The 14,033-nt window shown below is 36.3% G+C and overlaps 1 protein-coding gene across 4 annotated transcripts in view; it reads right to left on the bottom strand.

Annotated features, from left to right (window-relative positions):
* Window positions 1-641: 641 nt before the first annotated feature.
* The window catches only part of NEK7 (NIMA related kinase 7), a 122,472-nt gene continuing 109,080 nt past the window's right edge, over window positions 642-14,033 (bottom strand). For all 4 annotated transcript variants that reach the window (XM_081824952.1, XM_081824951.1, XM_081824950.1 and 1 more), the window contains one exon: window positions 642-1,565. In XM_081824952.1, coding sequence (XP_081681078.1) covers window positions 1,455-1,565 — 111 coding nt within the window. In that variant the 3' untranslated portion in view covers window positions 642-1,454. The remainder of the gene's footprint in view (window positions 1,566-14,033) is intronic.

Here is a 14,033-nt window from a genome sequence, read left to right as displayed (position 1 = left end):
ACTGGTCACCACTAACATGAAGGCATTCAGGGAAAACGTCTCCACCACAGCATTTACTAAACTTGGCCTATTTCCTTAAACTAAATGAAGCGTTACCATCTCTGTCATCTTCATGCATGAATACAGTACTTTGCTTAAAAGCTTCTCAACAGAAATGTTAATCTTATAAAAATTCTGGCTGTGGTAATGGCCAGTTCCCATTGCTTTAAACATATTCTCAAGTTACAACCTTGTCAAATGCATTGAAACTATGTCAACATTCACAGGTACAGTGCAACACACATCCTTTCTTCTCTCTAACAAGACAAAATACACGCATACAGGGTGGCCCAAATTTTAAAAAGTTAAAAAAAAAATGTTTTTAATCCAGGATAAGTGTTGGTATACTAAATATTTTTTAAAGGGTACTATGTTCTCAGAAAATCTGAAACATAATGGATAAAATGCACATACAATATAAATAGGAAAGTAACTTGAAGAATACAAAAAAATTTCTGAAGGGGACCAATCGGAACTTCAATAAAATCTATGAATAAAAACATGCTTACACGATAGTGTGCAATTATGAAGAGAGAATTTAAATTTATAAAGAACTTGAAATATAGTACTACAAGATTATTCAAAGATTTTTCAAAAGTACAAACAATAATAAAAACACACACAAAAAAGCCTCAGGCAATGTGCAACTTTCAAAATTACTATCACACCAGCCAAACAAATCCTTAACCACTTTTTAAATGGATTCATTTATACCATTATAATGCAAAGAGACTATCAGAGATATTAAAACAAGACAAAACAAAGCAAAGAACTCTTCAGTGTCTGACTCACATTTTGTCCCCCAATTTTTTCACATTTAAGAGTTGCATTTTGAATGTAAAAGCTAAGAATTTTAAGTGTTTCTCAAATAGTTTATGTCTACATTTACCTTAAGAATTACATTTGAAAGCTACAATGCTAAGAACACATACTTCACATACTTCAAACTTTTAAAAATAAAATAATCACAAAAGTTCACAATTGTGTTAATCTCAAATGTCCATAAATGATGAAAAAGCAAACAAGTCACATGTTCAGATACTTTTCCTCAGGTTACAAGTCTATCTTGATGAGTGCCAAGCTGCACCTTCAATATTTGGCACTGAGAGTCTATCTGAACACAATTTATCAGCAAAAAAAAAATCTAAATGATTCTAAAAACCTTTAGCCATTAAAAACCATTAAGTTTCATTTACTCTCCTGACATGCAATCTGACTATCCAAAGTCATTTGGGGTTTGCAAGAAGGCGACTTAAACTGGTACAAAATGAAGCTTATATGAAAACTGGTTAAGGATTCAAAGCACATTAGCTCTGAAAGATTCATCTTAACACCCAGACAAAAACGGGGAGGTATGATTTGCACAGAAATACTTTAAATTATTTTGGCTATGTTCTTCATGATCTTCCACCTATTTAGCTGCTTGCAGTGCACGCGTGCATCCTCTTGGCCACGTCATAAACATAGGTGATGTCTGGTCGCTTCTCTGGATCTGGGTTGATGCACATATTCACTAACTGTCGTAGCTACAGAGAAAGAAAATACAAAATGCTTTAAAAAACCATTTCAGTTAGTCATTAAAAATATTCTGACTAGATACAGATTTACAAGGAAAGTACATTTTGTGACTAAATACCCATATGTGGAATTTGGGAATCAAAACAGATGAGCAGAGGGAAAAAAAAGACAAATCAAGAAACAAACTCTTAACTACAGAGAATACTGACGGGGAGGTTGGTGGGGGGATGGGCAAAATCGGTGAGGGGGATTAAGGAGTGCACTTATGATGAGCACTGAGTAAGGTACAGAATTGTTGAATCACTACATTGTACACCTGAAACTAATATAACATTGTATGTTAACTATACTAGAATCAGAATGAAAAAACTTTAAAAAAAAAGAATATATATGACTGCTGTCAATGACTTTACAATTAATTGAAAAGTCTAAGAAGTATGTATAGTCATTGGTTGGGTATTAATGTCAAGCAAAAGGTAGTGTCTACAATCAGAGGCTTTAAAATGATTTTACTATTTTTCAAAGAAGTTTATCAGAAGACAGTAATCATGAAGGACAACAGGTTTTTAACTCTAAGGCTCTAAATTAACTGTAGATATATTATACATATTTATTTGATCTAGAATGTACTACATTAGCCTTGATTGTAAGTTTAAATTTTCATAATTATATACACTATATCTATAGATCTAAGTTTGTATGAGGCATCGGGTAGGTTAGCTATCATATGCACTTATCATAAACCATTTTATATAAATATGTTTTTATTAGTTTCATATTAAAGAAAAAGCACTCTTCTAAACTTAGAATAATAAATTATAAGCAAGGTAAATTACAAATAGTATTCTAATACTCAACTGCATAAAGCAGTATTAGCATCTTCACTTTATAGATGAAAGAGCTGAAGTTTACTTATTTATATTACAGGAAATAAGCACACTTCAATAAATTAAAAAAGAAAAAATCCTTCCATCTAGTCCTAGAGCCACTGAGTAGAAGTATATGGAACTTCATTTTCAATTCCAACTGCCATCAGTTTATGACACTATGTGTCTTCGTAACACTGTATGTGGTCTTTCACAGATGATAAGCCAAATAAAGAGGAAGAGCCAGATTCTTTGGCTTTGTATGCATGTCTTGAGGAATAATTTAGATATTTTGAAAACTTGCATTAATTCTTTCTGGCCAGTTATTAGCATGTAGTAAATGTTAATGGTAATATTATACCCACTGAGAGGGTCTGAGGATTTCAATTTATATTCCTTGCAATGCAGCAGACAACAGCATTAAACATCCTTAAGGGGTACAACAATACACAAGGCATTTTATTATGGCGATCTAAGAGAAATTTAAATCAGAAAGAGGTTGGCATTTTACCCATTAAAATAAAAACAAATACATTCAATTATACACAATACAGAAAACAGGAGGAAAAGCATTTATAATGATACTTGTATTTAAAAAGATAATGTATTCTAACAGGTCACCTAGTTGTCAGATATTTTGTTTAGAGATAAAAATGACAAAAGCAGCAGAAAAGATGACAGAAAAAGATAACTGTGGTACAAAAATTCATTCTATTTAACCAGAATACACATAGATGTAATGGCAATTTTTGACTGAATAGAACTACCACATCCTTCAAACAGGTCCAGAAGCCTCATCTTTCCAGCCTACTAGGTCAGAATTGGGTGAAACTTCCAACCTACTGTAGCAAAGGGTCCTCAAGTTCTCCTGCCCAGAAAAGAAAGTGCCCAAGAGGGGCGCCTGGGTGGCTCAGTAGTTAAGCGTCTGCCTTCAGCTCAGGTTATGGTCCCTGGGTCCTGGGATCGAGCCCCGCATCGAGCCCCGCATCGAGCCCCGCATCGAGCCCCGCATCGGGTTCCCTGCTCAGCGGGAAGCCTGCTTCTCCCTCCCCCACCCCCCCTGCTTGTGTTCCCTCTCTCGCTGTGTCTCTGTCAAATAAATAAATAAACTCTTAAAAAGAATAAAATAAATAAAATTTAAAAAAAAAAGAAAGTGCCCAAGATTAAAGATAGCTGGATATAAATTTAGTTGAAGAGGACAAAGATTCTCTGGTTCTCCAAAGTGGAAGATGAGAACCAGGTGTAGTAAAGAATACAGTAAATGGGGAGGGAGTGGGGATGGCACCTGAGCCTCTGCTTTATTACCCCTCCTTCAGGACAGCCTTCCTAAGGACTGACAGGAGAGTCAGAAACGCTACAGTAGACAGAGCCAGAGCAATACCGCCTTTGCTTTTCCTCTTTCTTATGCGGTTCGATCTCCAACCGAAGTGTAGTTCATTGTGTCATAAAGATTTATCTTTTCCAGAGAAGTTTCTAACAAGTCACGTAGTATAAAATCATATACGATATAAAATATGCATACCTCAGTATATTTGTGAATCTGTTGATAAATTTTTTCCTAAATTATCTAATAAGCAAATTAATAAGCTATGAAAATAAGATCCTTTAAAATTAAAATATGCTTGAGTAGCGATTCTCACTCATCTAGAGTAGAGCACTATGCTGGCATCTGAGGACACTGAGGGTAAATCAGGGTAAAGAACCAGCCCAGAAAGGAAGGACTATTGTCCAGGATGGGATGTGAGAGAATGACTCATTTTCCTTCCTGACAATCTGACCCTATTTCCTTTCTACCTCTCCCTTCTCCATTCATTCATTCATTCATTCATTCAATAAAATCTTATTGAGCATTTATTATGTGCTAGACACTTTATTATAATGGTAGTAAGGATAAAGCAGTAAATGAAATCTACATGGCACCTGCCTTTGGACAGCTTACAATCTAGTGGGGGGAGAAGGACTGGCAAAGAAGCAAATGTGAGACTGAGGGAGACTGAGGAAATCATATAACTAATTCTATTATAAACCACAAAGTGATAGGTATCTCAAGAGGTATTTGTGAGTTAGAGGCAAAAAGACTGTAGATGGCCGCCCAGAAGAGACAATCATTACTTTCCTCTTTTTCCTTCCATCTACCTAACTCCGAGTTGTTCCATCTTATTCACTGAGGACATCCAGCTAACAGCATTCTTCATCCCAAGTACAACAACCACATCTTTGGTCACTGTGACGCTCATGTGGATCCTCTATCCGAAACAAACTTCTTGATGACCTGGCCTTAATCTTCACTTTCATTCCATTTTAGTCTCTGCCTCCCAGGGGCACAGCCTAAGTCTTACAATGTCCTATGTCATGTAAGAAATGTGGGCACAAGCTCCTGTCCTTCCAGGGCTCACACCTGTCTCCCAGTATGGTTGTGCTTTGATTTGAGACCATTTCCAATACCTTTCCTCCTCGTCAATCATCTGCCTCTGGATTTACGTCATTCATTTCCAGGCTAGACCTCATAGCACAATCCTTTAACCACTTCTTTGGCAGCACCATTAATAATCCTTTGTCTTTTCACAATATCAACCCTGACAATTGTTTTGCTTGTTTGCTTCTCTACCAGGATGTGAAGGACTGCTGGAGAAAATTGCAGACTCCATATTGTCTGGAGTCACCAGATTCATGGTTCCAACTGCAGTTAGACTGTAAAAGCTGTTCTGTAATCCAAATGTTTTGCCTGATAAACTCCATTTCCCACAATGGCTAATTTCAACCTTCACTAATCTGTAGTCACGCCCTCAATTCTTTTTCACCTCCTACTTCATAGAGAAAAATCAATAGTTAGGTTTAAGCTTTCCTCAGTATCTCAACCTAACCTATCAATACCTGATCCATATCATCTCTGTTCTAGCATCAGAAGAATATTGTTTTCCTACTACTCTCAATTCTATCACTGGGATCTCTTCCAAGAAATTATACATTATACACCATTATACATCAGTACCTGAAATATAGTTTGCTATGAATATTTAATGAGTACAGTAATAATAATTCTATTATTACTCTTCCATATTTTCAACCTCTCCTCATTTGCTGATTTCTTCATCATAGTCTATAAGTATAGTCAAGTTTCTCTTCCTCACCACTGCCCCATCTAATGTATTTGCTCTACAGCCAAATGTCTTCGGGGTGGAAAAAAAAAACAACCCACTATCCTTACTATATCAACTTCCTTAATCTACTTATTTAAGCCAACTATAATCACTTTTTCATCTCCTCCACCCCCAAGAGTACTTCACTGAAATCACTCCGGCAAAGGTTAGCAGCATTTCCAATTTGCTAAATCTAACAAACTCTTTTCTGTCTACCGCTTACTCACCCTTTCTGCCTGGCTGATGCTTCTGATCACAGCCTTGCTGGGAGTTGCCTCCTCCTCTGGCTCCAAGACTCCATATTGGTTCTCCTCTCATTTCTCTGACTTTTCCTTCCTTTGTAGGTTTAGCTTCCTCTGGCAGTCCCTCTATTGTCAGTGTGCTCCGAGGTTCATTTCTTTCCTTACCTCTTTTATCTTCTCTCTCTATACCTTTCTATCCTACACAACTTTACTTACTCCCATGGTTTTAATAACCACCAACACAACATGCTGAGGAACACACATATGTATCTTCAGGCCAGACCTCTTCATGGGCTCTAATCACGTATTTCTGCCTGGCTTCTGAGCGTATCTATCTAAGAATACCTCATATTAAACATGTTCGGAACTGAGATCTTATTATTTTCCTCCCCAAACCAGTTCTATCTTGGCAGTGCCTCCAATTTCTCAAGTCAGAAATCTGAAATTCATAGGAGACACTTCCTCATACTTCCTCCCCCTGGCCCAACAATCACCAACCAAGACTTACTGTTTCCTGACTGTATTTCTTCTTGCCTTAGGCTCCACTGCTTACACTCAAGGGATAATCTTCCCACTGACAGTTTTACCTCCAGTTTCTTCTAATCTCCCTAGCACTGCCTGTAAACACCAAGCTGACCACACTTCAACATTAAACATTTCAATGCCTCCCCACTGCCCTCTACAAAGTCTAACCATTAGCATGGTTTATTATGGGCTTCTAACATCTGGCTCTTGCTTACCTTTCCAGCCTCATATTTAGCCCCAAACCCCTCCTCCCTCCAGCCCCACTCTACACTCTAACCATAACAAAGTGTTCAGTTCTGTGCTCACTGAACTGTTTTATGCCCTGAATCTTTGTGTATGTTGCTTCTCTGCTTATAAAGCCTGCCTCAAAATCCCCTACTCTCTTGCCTGTCACCTACTCATTCTCTAAAGCCTTTCTTAACAACTCTGTCGCCATGCAGAACTTAAATATATATATATATTAAATATATATATATAAAGTAGGCTCCATGCCCAGTGTGGAGTCCAACCTCGGCTTGAACTCCTGACCCTGAGATCAAGCCTGAGCTGAGATCATGAGACAGATGCTTAATCAACTGAGCCATCCAGGTGCTCTCAGAACTCAATATTTTCTATTTGCCCTCCATCATACCCTTCACATACTATTTCTTTTTTTTTTTAGGTATAGCTGACATTAACATTATATTAGTTTCAGGTGTTCATGTGCTTTAATTAAAGCCTTTATAACACTTTATTGTACTTCATTTAATACCTGTGTTCTCCTATTAAACTGAAAGACCTGGAGGATGGATATTATATGAACAGTAAGTGCTCACTGACACGTTAAATGAAAGAATGAATGGGTAACTTCTGAGTGAGGGAAAATGGAATGGTTTTGTGGTTGTGGCAGCTGAGCGAAGGTCCAAAGCATGAACACAGTTTTGATATATAAAAGGGCAGGGAAGAATCTAAGCAGAGGTAAAAGACTGAACAAAGGTGCTGAGCTAAAGAAAGTGTGAGATGTGTGAAGCAATGGCTAGTACTTCTGCATGACTGGGGAGCAAGCAACAGGGATGAATGATAAACTGAGGCTAAGTAAAGGAAAGGCTTAAGGAGTTTAGAATCTATTGCTATAGGCCACAGGAAGTCAGTACTTAAGCCACGAGGGAGAGGTCATTAAAGGTGCACTTCAGTTCGTATTTTCTTGGAATAGAGCAAAAAGAGAGCAATACCAGCAGAACACTCAATAATGTTCCTGTATGATTTCAGGCAAGAAATATTGTTCATCGGAAGTTTTCACCAGGGAATGTGAAAGAATACTGTGTCCACTAACAGAAGTAGGTGACAAAGAAGGAAGAGTGACTTTGCAGGGGCAACAGGGCCACTAAGTTTTGAAGGTACCACATTTGAGGTATGAACATAGCACAATTTGGGTGGAACTGTGAATTCCTGAATTTGGGGTTTAATTCTGTATCTATATCTAAATAACTGAATTCTATATATTAAACAATTTTTGTGATTCTTCCTATATCAAGATCATGAAGATAAAGGAGACAGCTTTAGTGAAACGTTATTACCTATACCGAACATAATTTTGCACCGTACGGTTCTCTTAAATATTCATATGTTAATTTAGTCTTACTTAAAGGCAGGTATCATTCTGGATTTTAAAAAATCCTGTATTTATGGGCGCCTGGGTGGCTCAATTGGTTAAGCGACTGCCTTCGGCTCAGGTCATGATCCTGGAGTCCCGGGATCGAGTCCCGCATCGGGCTCCCTGCTCGGCAGGGAGTCTGCTTCTCCCTCTGGCCCTCCTCCCTCTCATGCTCTCTGTCTCTCACTCTCTCTCTCTCAAATAAATAAATAAAATCTTTAAAAAAAAAAATCCTGTATTTATATAGGATTTAATATTTTACAAAATCTTCCATATCCTTTTATTTTTAAGTATTGTAATCTCTCCTAACAATCTCAATTTAGAGAGGAAAAAAAACAAACAAACCTAAGAACCTATTAAAAAATTAATAGTGAAATCTGAACTGGACCCAAGTCATTTGATTTTTAATGCAGGCCTTTTCCATTTCCCATTGTTGAGAGCTTGCCTACTTTTATCTAACTTGGCCTTTTGGGTTGAATTCCTCATTACGACTAATACAGATCTGCAAGCATAATGATTTCTAACTGGTTGAATTTCAAATCATTACCACTATAGAGGGATATCACTTAGTCTGAGGTATTATCTGAGTTCCCATCAAGAGAGATGAGTTACTAGGTATCGATAGAAAATACTAGTTATGTGGTGGCCATCACGGAGTAGAGAAGCTAGCGTCTTAGGTACTTTATTCAAATACTCAAGAGGTTGGTCTGACTTCCATCCAATGAACACAGTGGTGAGATGCCTCGGCTTTAATCAACGGTGTCAAAGCTGATTTGCTGTTTGTTTTCTCTTAAGCAAATCAGAATAGAATCCATCATTCTAAGTCCTTGTCAAAGAATATTTAACAGTGTATTGAAGACTGAAAAATCTGAATGTTCAAAGAGTACTGAAAGGTGTGCTACATAGCTCCTATCAAACTCCTGCTAAAAGAATGAAAATTTAGGGAAGACCCTGTATAGGGTAAGATTCATCTTTGTAACTTTGGATAATCTTAGCTCTACCCTTTAATCAAATTAGGCCACGAGAAGCTACATCATGGGAGCACAAGGGTTTATTCAGCTGCCAAATTGCCTTTCCAAGACCATGCTTTAATGCTTGCTTTTGACTTTTATCAAATATCACGTAGGTATTTTCTGTATAGTTGCTACTAAAGATACTGCCTGGTACATTACTCACAGATCCTTATAGGAGATATTTCTATTACAATTTAGTGGGAGAAAACTTTGTCTTCTCTGAGGAACTGGTATATTTCCTCCCTAAAAACAGAAATAGCCCTTTGAGCCCCAACAGAAAGGAAGCAATAACTAGATGAACAGCTCAACCATGGCAACTCTGCTGGCCAGTAAGAAGGGTGTGCCTACATTCTCTTTAATCCTTGGTTCTGAATTTGTACTTCCATTACCATTTTAATAACTTGTTAAGTCATGTCTTTTTTTTTATTTTACTTTTTAATTTTTTTTTAAAGATCTTATTTGAGAGAGAGAGCGAGCACAAGTGGACGGAGGGGCAGAGGGAGAGGGAGAAGCAGACTCCCTGCTCAGCAGAGAGCCTGACATGGGGCTCGATCCCAGGATGTCCTGGGATCATGACCTGAACCAAAGGCAGACGCTTAACTGACTAAGCCACCCAGGTGCCCCAAGTCATGTCTTTTACTGTAAGTTATCTCAAATCCTTTTTGAAAAAAAGGCAGATTGGAACACAAAATGGGAGATTTACATATAGACCTGCATTCTTAAATGGATGCAGTTTTCCTTGATATATATGAGATAACTACTGGTTGTTCTAAAGATATATCTAAACAGACGTGTTAACGTAGTGGAGGAAAAATCAGCTACCACAGTCTTTGGCAATGTAAAGGGAAAAAAATCAGAACATAAAACTTACTTTCATGTTACAAACAGCCATGAACTAAGTTTGATGTCTTTAATAATTTGGTTTAAAATTGCAAATTTATATGGATCTATGGATGGTCTCTTGTCATACCAGATAACAACAATTCACATTATATAAATAAGGTCACATCTCACCCTGTCTTCTTTGAATGTATACAAAAGTACAGTTTCACTTTACATGGTAGAGTTATTTGTGCTCCTGCTATCATGAATAGGAGGATAAAACTGTCACCTACATATCAGAAACCAGAAACATTAAGAGACAGAATAAAGAGTTTAAAAGTCATTAAGCAGAGGAAGAGGAAAAACTCTTACCTTTGCCAGACAGTTTCCAAATTTTAAGTTTTTAAATAACTACCCATAACAGGTTCATTTGGTTACTCATAGTTTCATTTTTCACAGCCAGGAGACACGTCTAGAGGCCACGTTACTTAGATGGAGATGCTCGATACAATCAGTAGTTAGTTTTCTTAGGTTTCCAGTGAAAAACTGGAATACAGTCCCCTGAACATTTTCATGTTCTATATGGTAAGATCTTTATGCTCTATAAGATAACTCTGGGGCTTTGACTATATGTTATTTCTAGTACCAGAGCAGAGAGAAAACCATTTCCTAAAAGCTGGTATTTATTGAGTTCTTATCATGAATCAGGCACAATTCTATACATTTGCACATGGCTTAACGATTCAGTCTTAATAACAACTCTTTGGGGTAAGAGTAAGCACTACTACTATGACATTTTACAGAGGAGTAACATTCCCAAGGTCACAAAGGCAGTAAAGAGGACAGCCTGGATTTGAACTGAAGTAGTCTAGCTTCAGAGTCTGGGCTTTTAAAGTTACTGTGTTATACTGCCTGAGAAAAATCCTAATGTGGTCTGCAGGTTCCCTCATGGCCACCTCTGCACAAAAGTGGGAGACCTTCCAGATAGACAAAGACAGTTTTAGACTACTTAATTCTCAAAAGAATGCTAGCTCTAACATTGGTTCATCTAGTTTCTAAATTAATCAATCTGCCCTCATATTTCATAGGCCAACTTTGATCAAAAAGCAAACCCAAACATTTTCTCTAGCGTTCTACAAAACTCATAATGAGATATAGGCCTACGTTATCCGTAAGAGATACATTTAAATGATAACACAAAAATATTAAGATTAGTATTATGGTTCGAGTGACAATTTTAATGTTACTTCTAATCTGACTCATTGATTAAAGTGACAGTAACTCCCTCCAAACAAATAAAATGTAGTTGAATTTTAACATGGAATGGTTTCTTTATGCCAGATTATAAACTTACATAGTGACTTGATGAATTATAAAAAATGTCTCTAATTTTTCTATCAGAAAGTCAGACATTAAATAATCAGAATGTGGTAATTATCTTAGCAATTTCCCTCAATGTTAGTCTTTATATTTTAAAAAAAGTTCCTATAAGCCTCCGGAAGAAAAAAAGTTAAAAACCTTTAACATTTAACTAATAGTCTGCAAAAATTCTAAGTACTATATTATTAACCATGTTCGAGGAAAACATGTTCATACAATCACTTTAAGAATTTCCTATACATTCCTGTATGCCAGGCTTTAATTCTAATAACATCATTAGGCAACTTGCTCAAAAAAAATCTTTGTGTTTGAATTGCAGGCATTTGTTTTTCATTTATTCCTTCAAATTAGAGAAATAATGCCAAAATCAGTAGATATTACACCTTTGATAAAAAATAAATAGAAACATTTCATGGTTTACATTATGTCAAAAAATTTAGTTTGCATTACTTAACACATGTTTATAAAAATACGTACTTTGTTTTTTTTAAATTGTTTTATATAACAAGATAAAAATAGGCAAAACAGAGGTCTGAATATGCAAAAGTCTTTACAAAATCAGAGAAGAAAAAAACTGCTTAATTCAGACGCTTAAGGGAAATTTAAAAAGCAATACAGAAACATTTAAATGAGAAAAAGCATACAGTAAAAATAAAATGAATTCTCTATAACCTTTCTAAAGGATTATGAAATCACAGTCATATGGAAATTAATATTTGTTTTCAATGAAGTAGAGAAAATAATAATATACTAATATAGACTGATCTATATATTTCCAAAGAAATATCAAAGCATATGGGTTAGTACCAGAAATATTAAAAAGAAGAGAGTGTGAACAGTCATTGTTGTCAGGGCAATAACCCAATTACGTATCAAGTTCAGTCACGTACAGGTAATAACAATAGGGCTCTTTGTGCATTATAGCTTTAGGTCACTAACACAATTCTCAACAGAATAATAAAGACTGGTGCTATTGGTACTGTTTCTTTTCACCCCCATCTTAATCCCTCTGAGACCAATTACGTTATATCAGCCTCCCAGATATACCCAATTTCCATCTACCCAAGGACACATTTTAGCACCCCAAAGTGGGTCTAATACATTAAAGTACACTATATTTTGGAGCTTTAGATATTTATACAAAATGATTAGGCGTATCCAACTTGTACACCAAAGCGTCACTAGTGATTGACTTGGGGGTAAGAGGGAAAAGGGGAAAAAAAAGCAGTCTTACACAGATATAAGGTAATGTAATGTCTATATTTCACAACTGAAGATCATTCAGTGTGTCTTTTGAAAACTGTGAAAGTCTTACAGAAAGTTACATGGTTTTATAGGATCCCACAGGATATGTGAAATATAGGGCACCGTTTTGGATTCATGTCTTCAAGGAGCAAGTCCCCAGTGTCACTTCAGAAGCATAAGTGAACAAAGGGCCTACTTAAATATATTTTTTAAACAAAAATGGAACATTCAAAGCTTAAAGATCTAATCTTATATGGCAACTCTAAGTAAGGTGGTCAATTGACATTATAAGTGATATGAATATCTAACTTACTAAACCCATTTTTAAGAAGGAAAATCAAATATTATTAAGTGTTTGAGATAACATCCAATGTTAAGTTAATCTTAATAAATAATGGCACAGTTACATATTTATTATTATAAACAGTCTCATCTCACTTAGCATTGGATTACATGATTATAAGGAGTACAGAAATATTTGTGAAAACAGATTTAGCGCCAAACATTAATTGTGTCATTTAATTTAACATCTCTCATTTAAATATTCTTGGGATAGTGTATTAGGAAGAATCTTCCAGTACCAATTTAAATAACATTGGTTAATTTCAACTAACAACTCCAGGAATTTATATAGTTCTATTAAAATTTGTGAATCTAGCAACTATAAAATAGAACTATTTAGACTGCTCAAATAAAAAAGCTTACTAAAGCTTAGTTTAACTTCAAAATATGCAAAAATAATCTGTACCTGACACTTTCAGTTTTTCCCTTATATACACAAAGTAGTTCTTTTATGACTAAAACAAAGGTCATGTTTTTGTTACTGACTCAAATTTCATGATAAGCTTCTTTAAACATATTCTGAATTTATTTTTCTTTTAAAGATTTTATTTTTATTTATTTGAGAGAGAGAGAGTGATAGAGCGCATGAGGCAGGGGGAGGGGCAGCGGCAGAGGGAGAAGCAGGCTCCCCTCTGAGCAGGGAGCCAGACCTGATCCTAAGGCAGACACTTAACTGAGTCACCCAGGTGCCCCAAACATACTCTGAATTTAAATATAAACAAAAATTATTAGGGCGCCTGGGTGGCTCAGTCATTAAGCGTCTGCCTTTGGCTCAGGTCATGATCCCAGGGTCCTGGGATCAAGCCCCGCATCGGGCTCCCTGCTCAGCGGGAAGCCTGCTTCTCCCTCTCCCACTCCCCCTGCTTGTGTTCCCTCTCTCGCTGTGTCTCTCTCTGTCAAAAAATAAATAAAATCTTAAAAAAAAATTATTTATAAATGTTAGGTAGCTGCCTGGGTGATTCAGTCTGACTCTTGATTTCAGTTCGGGTCATGATCTCAGGATCCTGGGATCCAGCCCGACATCTTTTTGTCCCTCTCCCTCTGCTCTTCCCCCGCTCATGCCCTTGCTCTCTAATAAAAAACTAAAATCTTTAAAAAAAAATGTTAGGTAAAAAATTCAGTTATAATTTCTAAACTGTTCATTTAGAAGTCCCCTTTCTTTTTTTTTTATTATGTTATGTTAATCACCATACATTACATCATTAGTTTTTGATGTAGTGTTCCATGATTCATTGTTTGCTTGTAACACCCAGTGCTCCATTCAGTAC

This window comes from Leptonychotes weddellii, chromosome 6, assembly GCF_054177405.1.
Source record: "Leptonychotes weddellii isolate Sample4059 chromosome 6, ASM5417740v2, whole genome shotgun sequence".
In the NCBI taxonomy this organism is placed as follows: Eukaryota; Metazoa; Chordata; class Mammalia; order Carnivora; family Phocidae; genus Leptonychotes; species Leptonychotes weddellii.
Note: the sequence above shows the minus strand (reverse complement) of the source record. Positions and strands in the feature narration are given on the sequence as shown.